Raw genomic sequence first — 16,022 nt, 5'->3', positions numbered from 1 at the left:
ACATGGATTTGGGGGATTCTTTCGGTAATTCCGGCATTGGGACAAATTCGATGTCCGTACTGATTTGGAACAGAATCAATCCTGTGCTGCTATGTACTGCATTATCATAAGCAACCTCCGCAAATGGTAATAACTCTGCCCAGTTTTCTTATTGAACTTTTACATAGCATCTAATGGCGTTCACTCTCTCTGCTGCTCCATTGCATGCCGGATGGAATGCTGAAGATAATCCTTGGGAATGACCCAATAGACTTTAGAAACTCTCTCCAAAAGTTAGTGTTAAACTGTACCCCTCTGAGATTATTCTGCAAGGTACTCTGTGTAGCCTACAGATATGCTTCACAAAGTTTTGCAAGCTTTTTTGCAGATGGAAGTCCTTTACAGGCTGTAAAGTGGGCCTGTTTAGAGAATAAGTCAATCACAGTCCAAACAATTATATTTCTTCCACTTTCAGGTAATTCTACAATAAAGTCCATTGCGATTTCTTCCTACATTTGTGTTGGTTTGGCTACTTGTTGAATGAGGCTAGGGGGTTCTGTTGTTTCATCATTGCACAAAGTGAACAGCTTTTTACATAGTCTTCGAAGTCAGGTTTCATTTTTGGCCATCAGAACTGTCTTCTGACTAGATGTAGGGTCTTTAAAAACCCGAAATGTCCTCCCAACCTTGAGTCGTGGTTACACTTTAGTACCATTATTCTTAGATTTGCGGGTACATAAAGTTTAGTCCCTTTCCAAGCCAATCCCTCATTCATTGTCAATTCGGTTTGATGCTCCAGGAACCAGGGATCAGTGAATAGGGCTGTTTTTAATTCAGTTGTCAATTTGTCCTCTAGGCATCTGGGATTGCGATTGGTTTGGTCTCGAGTGGTTACTTGGCTGCCAGTTGAGCTTCTGATATTATAGTCTGCACCACTTCTTCTTGGCGACTGTCAAATTGGGGTTTTCTGGATAAGGCGTCCGCCAATATGTTTTTTCCTCCAGGGATATATTTCATGTTGAAGTTGAACTGTTTGAAATATTGAGCCCAGTGAACTTGTTTAGGTGATAACTTTCGTGATATCCTTAGAGCCTCAAGGTTCTTGTGATCAGTCCGCACCTCAAACAGCTCTTTCACCCCTTCTAGGAAATGCCTCCAGGTCAGCAAAACCTATTGTACAGCAAATGCTTCTTTTTCCCAAACCACCCATCTTCACTCTGTATCTGTCAGGTTTTTGGATACATAAGCGCAAGGCATCAGTTGGTTCTGAGAGTCTTTTGGGAGGAGGTCTGCCGCCACCACCACATCACTCTCATCAGCTTGGATGATAAAAAATCTGGTCGGGTACAGGTGTTGGAGAATGGGTTCAGCTGCAAAGAGGCGTTTTAAGGTTTCAAAAGCTTTCTGACAATCCATGGTCCAAGCAAGGGGTTGGCTGGACTTCAGTTTGAGGGGGGAAGGCCCCGTTTTTAACAATTCTGTCAAAGGGAGAGCAACCTTGGCAAAAGAAGGAATGAATTATCTATAGAAATTGGCAAAACTCAAAAAACTTTGAAGTTGCTTGCATGTTTTGGGGGGTTGCCAATCTTTTATGGCTTTCACTTTTCCAGGATCCATCTCAATTCCCAGGTTGGATATTCAGTAACCAAGGTAATCCAATGACTCCTTGTGGAATTCACATTTTGACAGTTTTACGTATAACTTGGTGGCTAAAAGTTTTTTCAGCCCTTGTCTTACGAATCTGACATGTTCTTCAATGGTTTTGCTAAATATAAGAATGTCATTCAGGTAGACAAGGACCCCCTGGTACAGGTGCGGATGTAATACTTTGTTGATGAGTTGTATAAATACTGCGGGGGCCCTTGGAGTCTGAAAGGCATGACTCGGAATTAGAAACTACCCAAAAGGCAGTTGAAGGCTGCTTTCCATTCGTCTCCCTCTTTTATACGGACTGGGTAGTAAACTTCTCTCAGATCTAGCTTGATGAAGACCTTGCCTTTTGATAGGTGGTTTAATAAGTCCTTCATGAGGGAGAGGGTACATGTTTTTGATGCACACAGCATTTACACCCCTAAAATCAACACATAATCTCAACCGGCAGGTTCAAAAAAATTTCTGTACAAATTGTTATTGATGTATTTCCTCAATTCAGTTATTTCAGCTGGTGTCATGGAATAAATCTTTGGTTTTGGCAGTTTTGCCCCGGGTTCTAATTCTATGGTGCAATCAGTGGCTCAATGTGGAAGTAAAACATTACATTCCTCTTCACTGAATGCTTCAGCCAAGTGTCTGTACTGTCTGGGTACTTGGGGAGTACCTGTGAGAAGGTTTAAGGCTGTGGCTGCTGCTTCAGTTTTTTGACCCAGGTCAGGGGGTGTTTTCTTAGTGGGAGGAAGGGGGGCAATGGGTCCACCCTAATAATAATTTTCCGGAATCCATCCTCCCACTTGATGGAAGGGGCCCATTTATCTAGCCAAGCAAGTCCCAATGTAACTGATTCTGACATTCTTGGAGCCACTATAAAGTGTATGAGTTTGCGGTGAGGATCCATCTCCATTTTGATTAACTGTGTCATTTGGGTGGCTGGGGTCCCCCCAATTAATGTCCCATCCACTTGCTCAAATCTGATTGGGTGTTTTAGTGGTTTAGTCCTTATGCCCAATTGTGCAACGATAGGAGCCCAATAAGGCATCTAGAGCATCCAGTATCAATGACAGCTTCTAATTCCCCTGCTTCACCCATGTTAGGTACCACTAACTTCACTTTGACAGTAAAAGGTATGATGGGAGCACTCACCACAGGGTTGTCTTCATCAGTGGGTGTCAGCTTTGAAATTCAGCTGCCACATTTTTTTAGAGAGTTAGAGGAGTTGAAAAGTTTAAGGTTATTCTGTATGTCGTATTAAGAATTTCCAGTTGCAGTTAATTGGTTCTCGTGATTTATGAAGTGTAGAAGTGGGAGGAGAGGTAGATTCTGTGTAATGCGCGAAAAAATTTTCACTTGGGAAATTGCTTTTGACATGCCAGATCTGTTTCTAATAAATCAATTGGAGAGATAACATCTTGGAATGATTGATATCATGGATACTTTCTGGATGCCTTACATTTATTTCCCAAGTCCAACTTTTATTTTTTGAATGGTCTTGGCTGATGCCTTGGAGTTCTTTTCCCAGAAATGGAGAAAGAGCAACAATCAGTCAAAGTTGGAGATGTACAGGGGGGAGTGTGGGAGGGCCCTCCGTCCGGAGCATTAATTGAACCTGCCAACCCTTGTTGGGAGGAGATGATGGATGCTTCCAGGATGGCAGTAGGAGAAAGAGATTTGGGAGCTATACCGAAGCGTTTCAACTCAAGTTGTTATAACCCAGAGGTAACCCAGCTGTCTGAAGAGAAATCTTTCTCTAGCCCCAAGCATATGGCTATTCTGTCGGATTGGAGGGAAGAGAGACAGTTGGGGTCGGAATTCTCTCAAGAAGACAACCCCCAGATTATTCCTGGAAGTCCATCAAGGGCAGATTTACATCAACAGTTCCAGAATTTAAAGGTGACAGGTTTGGTCTCCCAGTCTGTTTGGATGGGTGGAAGCTTGAGACCACCCATATTCACTTACCCAAGTATCGTGAGGAATGAGGAGACTATACAGGTGCCAGTTGGAGGAAGCCAGAAAGAAGCATCAACTAACAGAGGTATGTTGCAGTCTCAGAGGCAATATTTTCCAGAAGGAATTTTGCCCCCTGCAAACAGTATCCCTCCAGGGTGGGGATTTTATCCAGGCCAGGGGTGGATTCAATGCCAATGGCAGCCAGCACCAACACAGCCCTGGTCTGAAGGGGGGTTGCCCAGACAGCAGACAGCAGCTACATCCCCTCCACCCAACCAGGGAACCAGGCCACACCTATCTTCCACAATTGCAGCCACAACCGGCAGCAAGGCCACAGGGACCCCTATTCCAGAGAGGCACCACCCAGCCAGGATTCAGGGGCTACCCAGCCTACGTACGCCACCCGGCCTGTTCCTTCCAACCCAGTACAACCTGCAGGGGCCTGGCATGTCCCACCTCTGCAGCCACGATCCAGGCCGGACTGAATACCCTTTGAGGCTGTATTCGATGGCCACCATGAACTTTTTAATTACTTCCTCAGTCAAATCCAATCCCATATAGAACAATTTAGAGATCAATATGCCACAGAGTGCGATTTGGTTACAGCCATAACAAATGGGATGAATGAAGGGGATGTTTCAGACTGGGTGGCCCAACTGCACAACGAACAAGCCCCTAAATTATACAATGTAAACGGAGTTATTCAATTAAGACTTAGATTTGAAAATCCAGAGAGGTAGCAGAGAATGAAGAGAAGTTAATGGAAATGAGGTAAGGCAAGCGACCCTTGTCAAAATTCATTTGGGACTTTAGAAGGGTCGCAAGCCACCTCATGGATTGGCCTGAGAGAATGACTTTACAGTATTTTTAAAAAGCCATTGATCCAGAAGTAAAGAAGGCCTGTGAAATTAGGGGAATCCCAGAGACCTTACAGTCATGGTATGTCCCATCCCTCAGCTTAAATCGCAGTATCAACCCACACAGGGAACCCCTTCCAGCAGCCCTGACTAAGAGAATTGTGGCTAGGAGACCACCGACTGAAGAAGCATTTGCCATACGATGGGCTTTGTTGACTTGGAGGCATTTTCTAGAAGGGGCACCAGAGGCCTTTGAGGTATGGACTGATCATAAGAACCTTGAGGCTCTAAAGACCCCTAGGAGATTATCACCCAAACAAGTCCGCTGGGCCCAATATTTCAAGCGATTCAATTTCAACATTAAATATATCCCTGAAGGGAAAAACGTACTGGTGGATGCTCTGTCCAGAAAACCTGAGTTTGATAGCCACCGAGAGGAAATAGTACAAGCCTTAATTTCAGAAGCTCAATCAGCAGGCCAAATGACCACTCAAGCCCAAGCCAACTGCAACCCCAAACACCTGGAAGATAAGCTGACTACAGAATTGAAAACAGCCCTATTGACCAATCCTTGGTTCCTGGACCATTAAACTGAATTGACAATGAATGATGGATTAGCTTGGGAAGGGACTAAGCTTTATGTACCCACAACCCTATGACTACTGATACTAAAGCGTAGCCACGACTCCCGACTGGGAGGCCACTTCAGATTCCTAAAAACCCTACATTTACTAAGAAGACAGTTCTGGTGGCCAAAAATGAAACCTGATGTTGAGGACTATGTAAAAAGTTGCTCAATTTGTGCCATGACGAAACACAGAACTGGAAAAACCCCTGGCCTCCTGCAACAAGTTGCTGAACCAACCCAACCTTGGGAAGAAATCGCAATGGATTTTATTGTTGAATTACTTGAGAGTGAAGGGAATATGATCATTTGGATTATAATTGACTTATTCTCTAAACAGGCCCTTTTTATAGCCTGCAAAGGACTTCCATCTGTGAAAAAACTTGCAAAGCTGTTCGTGAAACATATCTATAGACTACATGGAGTACCTTGTAGAATAATATCAGACAGAGGGGTACAATTTACTGCAAAATTTTGGAGGGAATTTCTGAAATCCATTGGCTCCTCTCAAGGGTTATCCTCAGCTTTCCATCCTGCTTGTAACGGAGCAGTGGAGAGAGCTAACACCATGATTGAACAATACATTAGATGCTATGTAAATTATCAACAAGAAAATTGGACTGAGTTATTACCTTTTGCAGAGGTTGCTTACAATAATGCAGTACATAGCAGCACGCAATTAACTCCATTCCAAATCAACACTGGAATGGATTTTGTCCCAATGCCAGAGTTACCTAGACAACCTACCTACTCCATGTCCCTAAAAGAATGGATGAACCCATTAAAGAAAGGATGGGAAGATATAAAAAAAGCTTTTATCGAAGCTGCAAAAAATTATAAAAAACAGGCGGATAAACATAGATCCCTTCAGCCACCTTTTAAAGTAGGGGACAAAGCATATTTGTCAACCAAGTATCTTAGGTTGAAACTGCCCAGTAAAAAGCTGCGCCCAAAATTCTTGGGTCCGTTCCCAATTTCAAAGATAATCAATCTGGTCACTGTCCAATTAAGTCTTCCTCGACTGTTGGGGAAAATCCATCCAGTGTTTCATTATAGTTTACTAAAACCAGCTACTACATCGATGATAAGACCACTGCCAATCGCTCCCCCTAAACCGTTAATGGTATATGGGGAAACACATGAGATTCAAAAAATTCTCGATTCTAGATTACACCGTAGTCGATTGCAATATTTGGTTTTATGGAAAGGATACCCCCTCTCAGATGCTAGTTGAGTAGAGTTGGGATGTTCATGCTGATCAATTGGTTATCCAATTCCATGAGGATTTCCCCACAAACCGAAGGGTCCTCGTGGGGGGGGGGTTAAGGACAATGTATTAACCCCTGTATGTGTTTTTTCTTTTCTTTTAGGAGTTTTCAAAGGGGGATGCCTGTTAGCTTTGAAATTCAGCTGCCACATTTTTAGTGTTAGAGGAGTTGAAAAGTTCAAGGTTATTCTGTATGTCACATTAAGAATTTCCAGTTGCAGTTAATTGGTTCTCATGATTTATGAAGTGTAGAAGTGGGAGGAGAGAAGGGAGGAGAGAAGGGAGGAGAGAAGGTGGATTCTGTGCAATGTGCAAAAAAAAATTTCACTTGGGAAATTGCTTTTGACATGCCAGATCTGTTTCTAATAAATCAATTGGAGAGATAATGTCTCAGTGATTGATATCATGGATACTTTCTGGATGCCTTACATTTGGTTTTCCAGGGAGGTGGTGTTGGTCTGGAAGTGTGTCCTTTCTGTGTGGAGAGGACCTTCCAGGATGTGTCTAGCAAAGTGGCTAGTGTCGGGAGGCTTTCCTTGATTTTTTCGACCCGACGGCTGTGCTAGACTTTGATTGTGGTGCTTGTGGTGCTTGTGGAACAGGTGCGGGGGCCAGACAGTCGGCTGCTCTATGGCCATCCTGGCCACAACACTAATACTTTATCATCCTGTTGGGTTGGATAAGAGTAGCTTCAGCAGGTTTGGTTAGCGGTCGTCTGGCCACAGCTCTCCTAGGCGGGCCTTCAGGTAGGGTTTTTTTTTGTTGGTTGATGTTGTGGTCTAATTTAAGGGAGACGATATACCATGCTTGCAGAGTCTCTGGCTTTCCCCTAGTGTTACAGGCTTTCTTTACTTCTGGGTTAATGCATTTTTAAAATAGTGTAAGATTATTCCTTCAGACCAATCCATGAGGTGGCTTGCGAACCTTCTAAAGTCCCATATAAAGTCTGATAAGGGTTGCTTGCCCTGTTTCATTTCCATTAATTTGTCTTCATTTTCTGCCACCCTGTCCGGATTTTCAAACCTGAATCTCAATAACCGAATAAATCCATTGACATCTTGTAGCTCTAGGGCTTGTTCATAGTGCAACTGGGCTACCCAGTCAGAAGCATCCCCTTCATTCATCCCATCTGTTATTGCAGTAACCAGATCGCTCTCTGTTGCATATTGGCCTCCAAATTCGTTGATGTGGGACCAGATTTGAGTGAGGAAATAAGCAAAATGTTCATGGCGCCTGTCAAAAACTGCCTTGAACTGTATCTGGTCTGGTCTGGGTTGTGGGTGGAGGTGGTATTGGCCTGGCACCTGCAGGTTGAACTGGAATGAAAGGAGCCTGACGAGGTATATATCTAGGTTGGAAGGGTCTTCCAAGGCCTGGCTGGCTTGTTTCTCTGGGAGAGGAGCCTCTGTAGGGTTGCTCCATGTGGGGGTTGATTTGGTGCCTGCCATACGGAGGGTGGGTGTTGCCTTATTCTCTGCATGGGGAAGTGGCTACTGTCTGCTGCCTGTGCAGATCCCTTTGTGGGGAAGGAATTGCTTGATTCCCTTTTGGACCAGGACCTTGTTAGTGCTGGCATCCATTGGTACTGGATCCACCCCTGGCCTGGATAAAATCACCACCCTGGAAGGATACTTTCTGCAGGGGGTAAATTTCTTTCTGGGTGTTGGGAAGGATTTGGGCCTCAAACCTCCAGTCTGTCTCCTTTGCTGTATGCAGTGGGCTCGAGAAAGGTTTTTCTCCAGGCAGTTTATTTAGTGTCATCTGATAACTCCCCCACGAGTTGGAACGTCTGGGCTTGGCTCCTAAATCATGTCTTTCCTCTGCATATCTAAATCCTTGAATCATCTCCTCCAAGGGAGGGGCTGAGGAGTTCAGCTAATGCTCCGGAGGGCGCCCCCCCACCCCCCACCCCCAAGCTCCTTCTCTCTCACCTTCTGTGTCGGCTGATTCTTTGGCTTTCTCCATCACTGGAATAAATCCTAGGGTTCAGCAACCCCTTTTTGCTCCCCCTTATGGGAGTGCTGTGTTAGTTAAGTTTCAGAATAGTGTCAGCATTCCAGAGATTATCCATTCTAGCCAGTAACTCCAAGACATAATTTCAAAGTATTTTTATTAGAATAGAAACTTGGTACCCAAAGTTTCCCCCCAGACTTCCCACAAGGACCCAACCTACAAACCATCCCCTTTTTCCCACATCATACACCCCCTTCAGCCCCAATTCTTGCTGCACTATACACAATGACCTTGAATTACTACAGAATCTATTTTGTCTACTGGGAGCTACTCAAACAACATCAGCCCGCTCCAATCCTCCGCAGCTGTGTGGCAGCTTTTAATGATTCCAAAGCTGAGAAAACTGCAAAAAAAATAGAAGAAAACAATAAAATAGGGTAAACCAGAGATCTCTTCAAGAAAATTGGAGATATGAAGGGAATGTTTCATGCAAAGATGGGCATGATAAAGGAACAAAATGGTAGGGACCTAACAGAGGCAGACGAGATTAAGAACAGGTAGCAAAATTACACAGAAGAACTATACAAGAATGAGCTTAATGTCCCTGATAACCACGATGGGTGGTCACTGACCTCTAGTCAGACATCCTAGAATGTGAAGTGAAATGGGTCTTAGGAAATCTGAGCAACAACAAAGCTAGTGGAGATGACAGTATTCAAGCTGAGCTATTCAAAATCTTAAAAGATGATGCAGTAAAAATGCTACACTCAATTTGCCAGCAAATTTGGAAAACTCAACAGTGGTTAGGATTGGAAAAGGTCAGTTTACATTCCAATTCCAAAGAAAGGCAATGCCAAAGAATGTTCAAACTATCACACCATTGCACTCATTTCACATGCTAGTAAAGTTATGCTTAAAATCCTACAAGCTGGGCTCCAGAAGTTTGTGGATTGAGAACTATCAGAAGTACAGGCAGGATTTCGAAAAGGCAGAGGAATTAGAGATTGTCAACATATGCTGGATCATGGAGAAAGCTAGGGAGTTCCAGAAAAACATCTGCTTCATTGACTATGCTAAAGCCTTTGACTGTGTGGATCACAACAAATTGTGGCAAGTTCTTGAAGAGAACACCATCTTATTTGTCTCTTGAGAATCTATATGTGGGACAAGAAGCAACAGCGAGAACTGGACATGGAACCATTGATTGGTTCAAAATTGGGAAAGGAGTCCAGCAAGGCTGTATACTGTCACCCTGCCTATTTAACTTAGATGCAGAGCACATCGTGAGAAAGGCAGGGCTAGATGAATCAAAAGTTGGAATTAAGATTGCGGGGAGAAATATCAACAGCCTCAGATATGCAGATGACACCACTCTAATGGAAGAAAGTGAAATAAAGAGCCTCTTGATGCAGGTGAAGGAGGAGAGTGCAAAAGTTGGCTTGAAACTCAACATTAAGAAAACTAAGATTATGGCATCTGGCCCTCCCAATTTCTGGCAAATAGATGGGGAAGAAATGGAGGTAGTGACAGATTTTATTTTTCTGGGCTCCAACATCACTGCAGATGGGGACTGAAGCCAAGAAATTAAAAGACACTTGCTTAATCTTTGAATTACCTAAATATGCAGAAAAGCCAAGTCACAATACAGTTAGATTTTCCTTGGTTGTGGGTATTATGTAGAGTGTATATGCAAAACTATGCTCAGTAAATGTTATGAAGATAGAGGGAATGATTTCTGAAATATTGGGATCCTAAATTGTTTCAGTTGGCAGCTGGTGATATTAATTTAACCCTGAGCTCCTGAAGGAAAGTCAGGTATTAAATATATTTATGTTAATCCTCAATTTATGACAACTGGAATCAGAAACTCAATCAATGAGTAAAGCCAAAATTCAGCAAGAACCCATATAATGTTTAGCACAAGAGCTATAATCCCTGCATTTCCAGTTGTGGTTATTAAGCAATATCATTGATTGTTAAACAGACAAGAGTCCCAGATAAGGCATCTAGCTGGGAGAAACTATTCAGGAGCTGAAAATCTTCCCTGCTGAAATCCAAGCAAAATTTTCAGATCTTGAGCAAAGACACACACGCATGAGGCCCGCACTGATCCTTGTAGAGGGACCTATACGCCTTCCCTTACATGCTCCCTCTCTCCTGTTTAGATTTTAACTTCTTCTCATCTTTAAGGGCTGGTGAAAGACCTGTCGGCTGAAGAAGTTCATCTTCCATCTGTGTATGGATAGTAAGTCCTTCAGCCAGATGCAGGAATGGAGTTGAAATATTCATGATTTCAGCTCCATTTCTGCACTCTGCCAAAGGAGTTCAGCTCCCCTTGGCAAGTGACTGCTGAAAAAAATAGTTTTCCTTTCAGCAGATAGCAGCAGATTGCAACCTTCCCTGCTGGCTTCTCCAAAGATTTTTCTGGGTAAACATGACAAAAGATTGAAAATGGCAATTACATGATTGTGGGGAGCTTGTCAATCAGTCATATATGCAAGTAGGTTGCATAGCAACCAGATCATAATCACATGATCATGAGGATGACAATGCAATGTTTTGTAATGACTAAAAGTGCTTTATGGGCCATAAAATACCCTTTTCAGTGGTATTGTAGTTGTCCATAATTCAGGACAATAGTTAAATGTCTATAAGTTGACAGCTAACTAAAAAAAAGCCAATGAGTTATTATGCATGTTATTATATCAATCAGCTCTACTCCATCTTTCTGACAAACCAAAGAATAGTAATTGTAACTATTGCTGGAATCTCTTCTTAAGAACCAATATATTAAATTGAAAGGGAAAATAGAGAACCACAAAAATAGTGGATTGCAAAATCCATCTCAACATACCTCTCCTCTAAATCCATATGTTGAAATTCTAGTTAAATCATCAAAAGTCTGAAGTTTACTTGTAGTGAATCTTTCACACACAATATCCAAGTCTTCCTTCTATAGAAGAAAAGGACAAATCAGTGGTTTTTAAACTATCTTCTTTATATGGTTGCTAAATAATTAAGTACTTTACTCACCCTAATTCCAGAACCATTATCTTGTACCTGAATAAATTTCAAACCACCATCTTTAATTGACAGCTGGATGTTGGTGGCTTTAGCATCTAAACTAAAAAAAAAAACAATTATGAGACACTGCCAATCCAATGCCATTCTATATCAACATTTAGAATAGGTGCATGAAAATTCTAAACAGGCAACAATCTATTCTCATTATACAGATTATACAGATAGAAGTAGTCCTTGGATTATGATGGCAATTGAGACCAGGTACTCTGTCATTAAGTGACATATCATAAAGCAGGGGTGTCAAACTAGCGGCCCAGGGCCCGGATGCATCACATGCAGGCCGTGCCCATCCCAGCTCCGCAAAGGGAAAAAACATCGCGAAACATGTGATATCAACATGACGCCACGAACTTAACACCCATGTCATAAAGTATAACATTATGTGACTATATCACTTAGCCATAGCTGTTCCAGCAGTCCTAAGTGCCATCAATAAATAAGGAGCACATGAGATTTTAAATGAGGATCTCACATAATTGTGACTTCCAACTTCTGACAGCTTCTTCACTGACTTGGCTCAGAAAAAAAATCAGAAATCACATCATGTGATCACAGCTTGTTATTATGTCATAATTGTGAGGTAGGTGCTGAGTGTCTGGATCATGATATCATGAGGTGCCACAACAGCTCAATCTCCAAGGAGCCATTCAGAAACTTCAACTGATGCAATTGCAGTTACATGGACATTCTAGCTACACTATACATGTAACACTATCACTATATGCGTTGCACTGGTTGCTAGTTGTTTCTAGGTACAATTCAAGGTTCTGGTTATCAGCTTTAAAGCCCAACACGGTTTGGGACTGGATTACCTGGGGGATTGTCATTTTCCAAGAATCTTTACCAGCGCAATTCAATTCAGCAGATTTGGCATGCTGCAGATCTCATCAGTCAATGTGTGATGATTGGCAGGAACTCTCTTCTAGTCAACTGTTGTGCTTGTCTTCGGGGGTGGGGGAGGCAGGGAGGGCTTGGCTGGGGTAGATGTGGCCGGGATGGGCATGGCCAGCTCAACATCACTCATGGGGTGGGGGGGTACCTGTGGTGACCAAGTGCTAAGGCAGGACTTCCCTCAGACCCTCCCCCATTTTCATTATAATCTACTTCCCTCCCTTTTTCTTCTTCATTCTCCCTTCTTCTTTCTTCCACTTTCCTTATTTTTTCTTCCTTGCTCTCTTCCCATCTTTGTCTTTCTCTTTCCCTTTCTCCTTTCCTGTCCCTCCTTGCATGCTCAAATGCAAAAGGGGAAAGAAAGATTTCTCTTTATTTTTAGTTTATTTTTCTAACCTTCTGCCAGCAAAAATAGAGCTCGGGGAGCTACACGGGGCCTCACCAGACCCCATTTTCAGCCACAATGGCCTCCTGCAGTCCTCTACCAGCAAAAATGGGGCCCACCTAAGGGGGGGGTCATTTTTGCTGGCAGAGGGCTGCAGGAGGCCATCGCAGCTGAAACAGGGCCTGAGGGCGCATGCAACCCCCCCCAGCTCCATTTTCACTGGCAGAGGCACGGTGAATCAGGTCCTTTGCTGTTTCCAGGGCAGCCCTGCACGCCAGATCTAAGCACCCAACAGGCCACGGCCCTTGAGTTTGACACCCTTATTCTAGAGTATGGTTACTGTGAACTTTTTTTTCCCTCCCCCAACCAGTTGCTTGTTTTAGGCCTCTCACTGGAATGTGTTTGCAGGAAGTCACGATGCTATTGACCCATTCTTCTATTCCCTCAACTTTTTCCATCTGCACATTCCATCACATTCTGAATGGTTGCTGAATATCTGTATGACCTTTTATTTCCTTTTCAGTAATGTAAAGGCTATGCACATGTATTTATAAATTTATTTTAAATGAAACTTTCTTAATACTTATGGACCACTGTGAGGAGTTAATAACTTTTATTAAGTATAAAGGAATTTAGAGTTGACCTTGGACAAGGTATAGGAGAGTGGCTAAAGAGTGAAGGAAGGAGTCTTATTTACTTACTTACATCTTGCCCTTTATTATTTTTAGAAATAATCCAAGGCAGAGAACATATTTAACAAACTTTCCTCCTATTTTCATCACATGAGGTGGGCTGACCTGTTGTTAAGAAGGGAACTGGAAAAATAGTTCAGAAATAGAAAAAAGGGAGAAACTCAAAATAATTCCACCTTAATTTTGTTCAGCATAAAATGGGACAGAAAGAAACTTGAACAGGCTTCTAGTTTCTGTTAAAATATTTACAATAAAAAAAAAACATTCATGGAAATTCAGCTTCTTTTTTGACCTGCCCTAGCTTGAAGGCCTCAGGAGTCTTGAAATCCTGTTCAAATTTTTCTGTCCCAACAAATTCAAGGTGGGGTTATTTTGAATTTTCTTACCTACCAACTAACTCTAGATTATATAATCTCTTCTCTAAACCTCTTATCAGTAATTTACTCATTCTTGCCTGTTTAGCAGCTCTTATACTTTTTCCATGAGAATATAGGTCAATTTTAATTTTTTTTCAGTAAGACATGACATCCCATATTATCCTCAAACCCGCCCGAAATTCAGATATATAATAATGCAATAGGTGTAATTCAAATATTCCACACTAGGAACTATTTTTGCGAGTGTAGGCTGGTATATACCCCTTGCTTCTCTACAACTATTAGGAGCAACCAACCCCAGGACCCACTGGGCATATTACCAGTTCTCGATCATCTCTTTAACGGCATTAGCCGGTCGCTGGATGATCTCTCCGGCTGCAATGCGATTCACTACAGTCTCATCTAGCCGACGGATGACACCAGCTACAAGAGCCATGAGTACCGAGATTGAAGCGCGAGTATTGAATTGAGGGAAAGCAGAAATTACACGCCCAAAAGCTCCCGTAGCTTGAAACTACGAAGAAGGGGGGGCACCGTACAAATGAGAAGGATCCAGGGAGTAAAACGTACAATGCTCCTAGCCTAAGGAGAGCGGGACTTAACTTAAAAGCCCGTCCAGGAGAACCAGACCATCCACAACCCCTCCCTTGGCGCGCCCAAAAACCGACAGACCACTATTGTCATAATCTCGCGCTAAAATTCCGGGATCGAACCACTGTTGTCATAATCTCGCGCTAAAATTCCGGGATCGAACTCATTGTTGATTGGTTGCAAGCATGCCAATCAAACTTCTTGGCTCCTTTTTTTTTTTTTAAAGGAACGGTCTTACATTGAAAGGAAAACAAAGGCAGAGAAAAGGGTGAAGTGGCCTTCATAAGTGTTTTCTAATGTATTTTTAAAAAACAGTCGAGGTAGGAGTGTTGGCAAACTCAGATATTAAGTAAGAGCTATGCAAAACTGCCCGTTTTATTTGCACACTAGTCTCCTGTAGGGGAGGGGAGTTTTTTTTTTAGTATTGTATATGCATCGGGGGAAATGTCTGTAAGACGAAAAAAGTCTCTTACTGCTGAGTGGCCCTTTATTGCAAAATAGCAGGCAAGTTTGCTACATCTATTTTAACCCAAGCACGCTTAATTAATTTTAAAACGATTCAGATAAACCCAGTTCGCTCCTTAGTCTTGTTGGAAGAAATGTCCATCTGGGTTCAGTTCCAGTAAGAAAGACATGGAAACATGGAGACTTCTTAGAAAGACGGTTTAATGGTGGCCAAACAAAAACACATGGGTGAGAGAGGGAGAGAGATTTATATCCTCTGTTGGGCTTTGAACTTGCTTCCGGTTCCTGTCGCAAGAAATGTATCCTGATTGGTCGAATCTTGCTGGGTGACGTAATCTTCCCAGGTGCCATGTGGTAAAATGGGTAGAGGGCTAATCCTGTCTTAATCCCATCACCCTCGAGCTGAAGCGGGTTGGAGGCAGGGAGCTGCTTTGTTTTTAAAAACATGTTTCTCCTTTTCTCATCCAGGGAAATATTTTTTCTGCCTTTTTAATATTTCCTAGAATATTTCATTTTAGGAGAGGGATGGATGCTAACTTTCTACACTATCCCCCTTTTTTGCCAAAATATGTGGGTGGAACATATATGTTACTGGCAAAAGATTAAAAATTGATCAGATCAGGGAGATTTAATAGGTGCTTTTAATTTTTCTGATGCAAAGGGAATGACATTGATAGAGAAAAGGATTCCTTCAGTGGCTCCCAAAAACTTTCAATCATGAAGATCTAGCAGCGAGGGGGAAAGTTCTGGAAAGAAATTTACAGTATCCAATTTTCTATGCCAATTATTTTTAGAGGCTAGATATCACTTTCTGTGAGCTTCCAGTCAAGTTTCAAGCAAGCCACGTCCCTTTTTTTTTCCCCACAGCCATGGTTATTCTTTCAATTACAGGCTGCCCATTTCCAAGGTTACTAAACCTGCCCTAGCTCTCAGCTTCCAGGGTTGTGAGGCCAAACTGAGGTTAGCCAGTGTGCAATCCAGGCTATTTAGTATTTTTAAAATTACACACAATGAGCTCTGGGACTTCTACTCATGAGACCACCAGTGCAAAATATCCTGCTTTACTGGACAACATAATTTGTGAGTCACAGTCAGGGCTTGGATTTTGGAGATCTCTTTTCTGCTTTGCTTTGAGGGAATTGCCTGTGGGGAATGCCCCAAGGGATTAGCCGGGAGATATGACTGTTTGCGCCTTAATGCCACAGAGCAAAAATCAACCTAGGAGGAGCTTTGTGTGATGAAGATAAAAGATAAAG

At 42.6% G+C, this 16,022-nt stretch overlaps 1 protein-coding gene across 6 annotated transcripts in view; it reads right to left on the bottom strand.

Annotated features, from left to right (window-relative positions):
• MLH1 (mutL homolog 1) overlaps positions 1-14,405 on the bottom strand; it is a 67,545-nt gene extending 53,140 nt beyond the window's left edge. The window contains exons 1-3 of one of the 6 annotated variants that reach the window (XM_026720597.2): positions 14,031-14,405; positions 11,315-11,405; positions 11,136-11,234 (exon numbers count right to left, since the gene is read on the bottom strand). In XM_026720597.2, the coding sequence (XP_026576382.1) occupies positions 11,136-11,234; positions 11,315-11,405; positions 14,031-14,146 (306 nt within the window). In that variant the 5' untranslated portion in view covers positions 14,147-14,405. Of the gene's footprint in view, positions 1-11,135; positions 11,235-11,314; positions 11,406-14,030 lie in introns of those variants that run through there. The other 5 variants (XM_087918201.1, XM_087918202.1, XM_087918200.1 and 2 more) reach the window with 5 other exon arrangements.
• Between the last annotated feature and the right edge of the window lie 1,617 nt (positions 14,406-16,022).

Source organism: Pseudonaja textilis, chromosome Z, assembly GCF_049901715.1.
Source record: "Pseudonaja textilis isolate UNSWEBS1 chromosome Z, rPseTex1.2, whole genome shotgun sequence".
Classification (NCBI taxonomy): domain Eukaryota; kingdom Metazoa; phylum Chordata; class Lepidosauria; order Squamata; family Elapidae; genus Pseudonaja; species Pseudonaja textilis.
The sequence above is the reverse complement of the archived record's forward strand: the minus strand, read 5'-3'. Positions and strand labels throughout refer to the sequence as shown.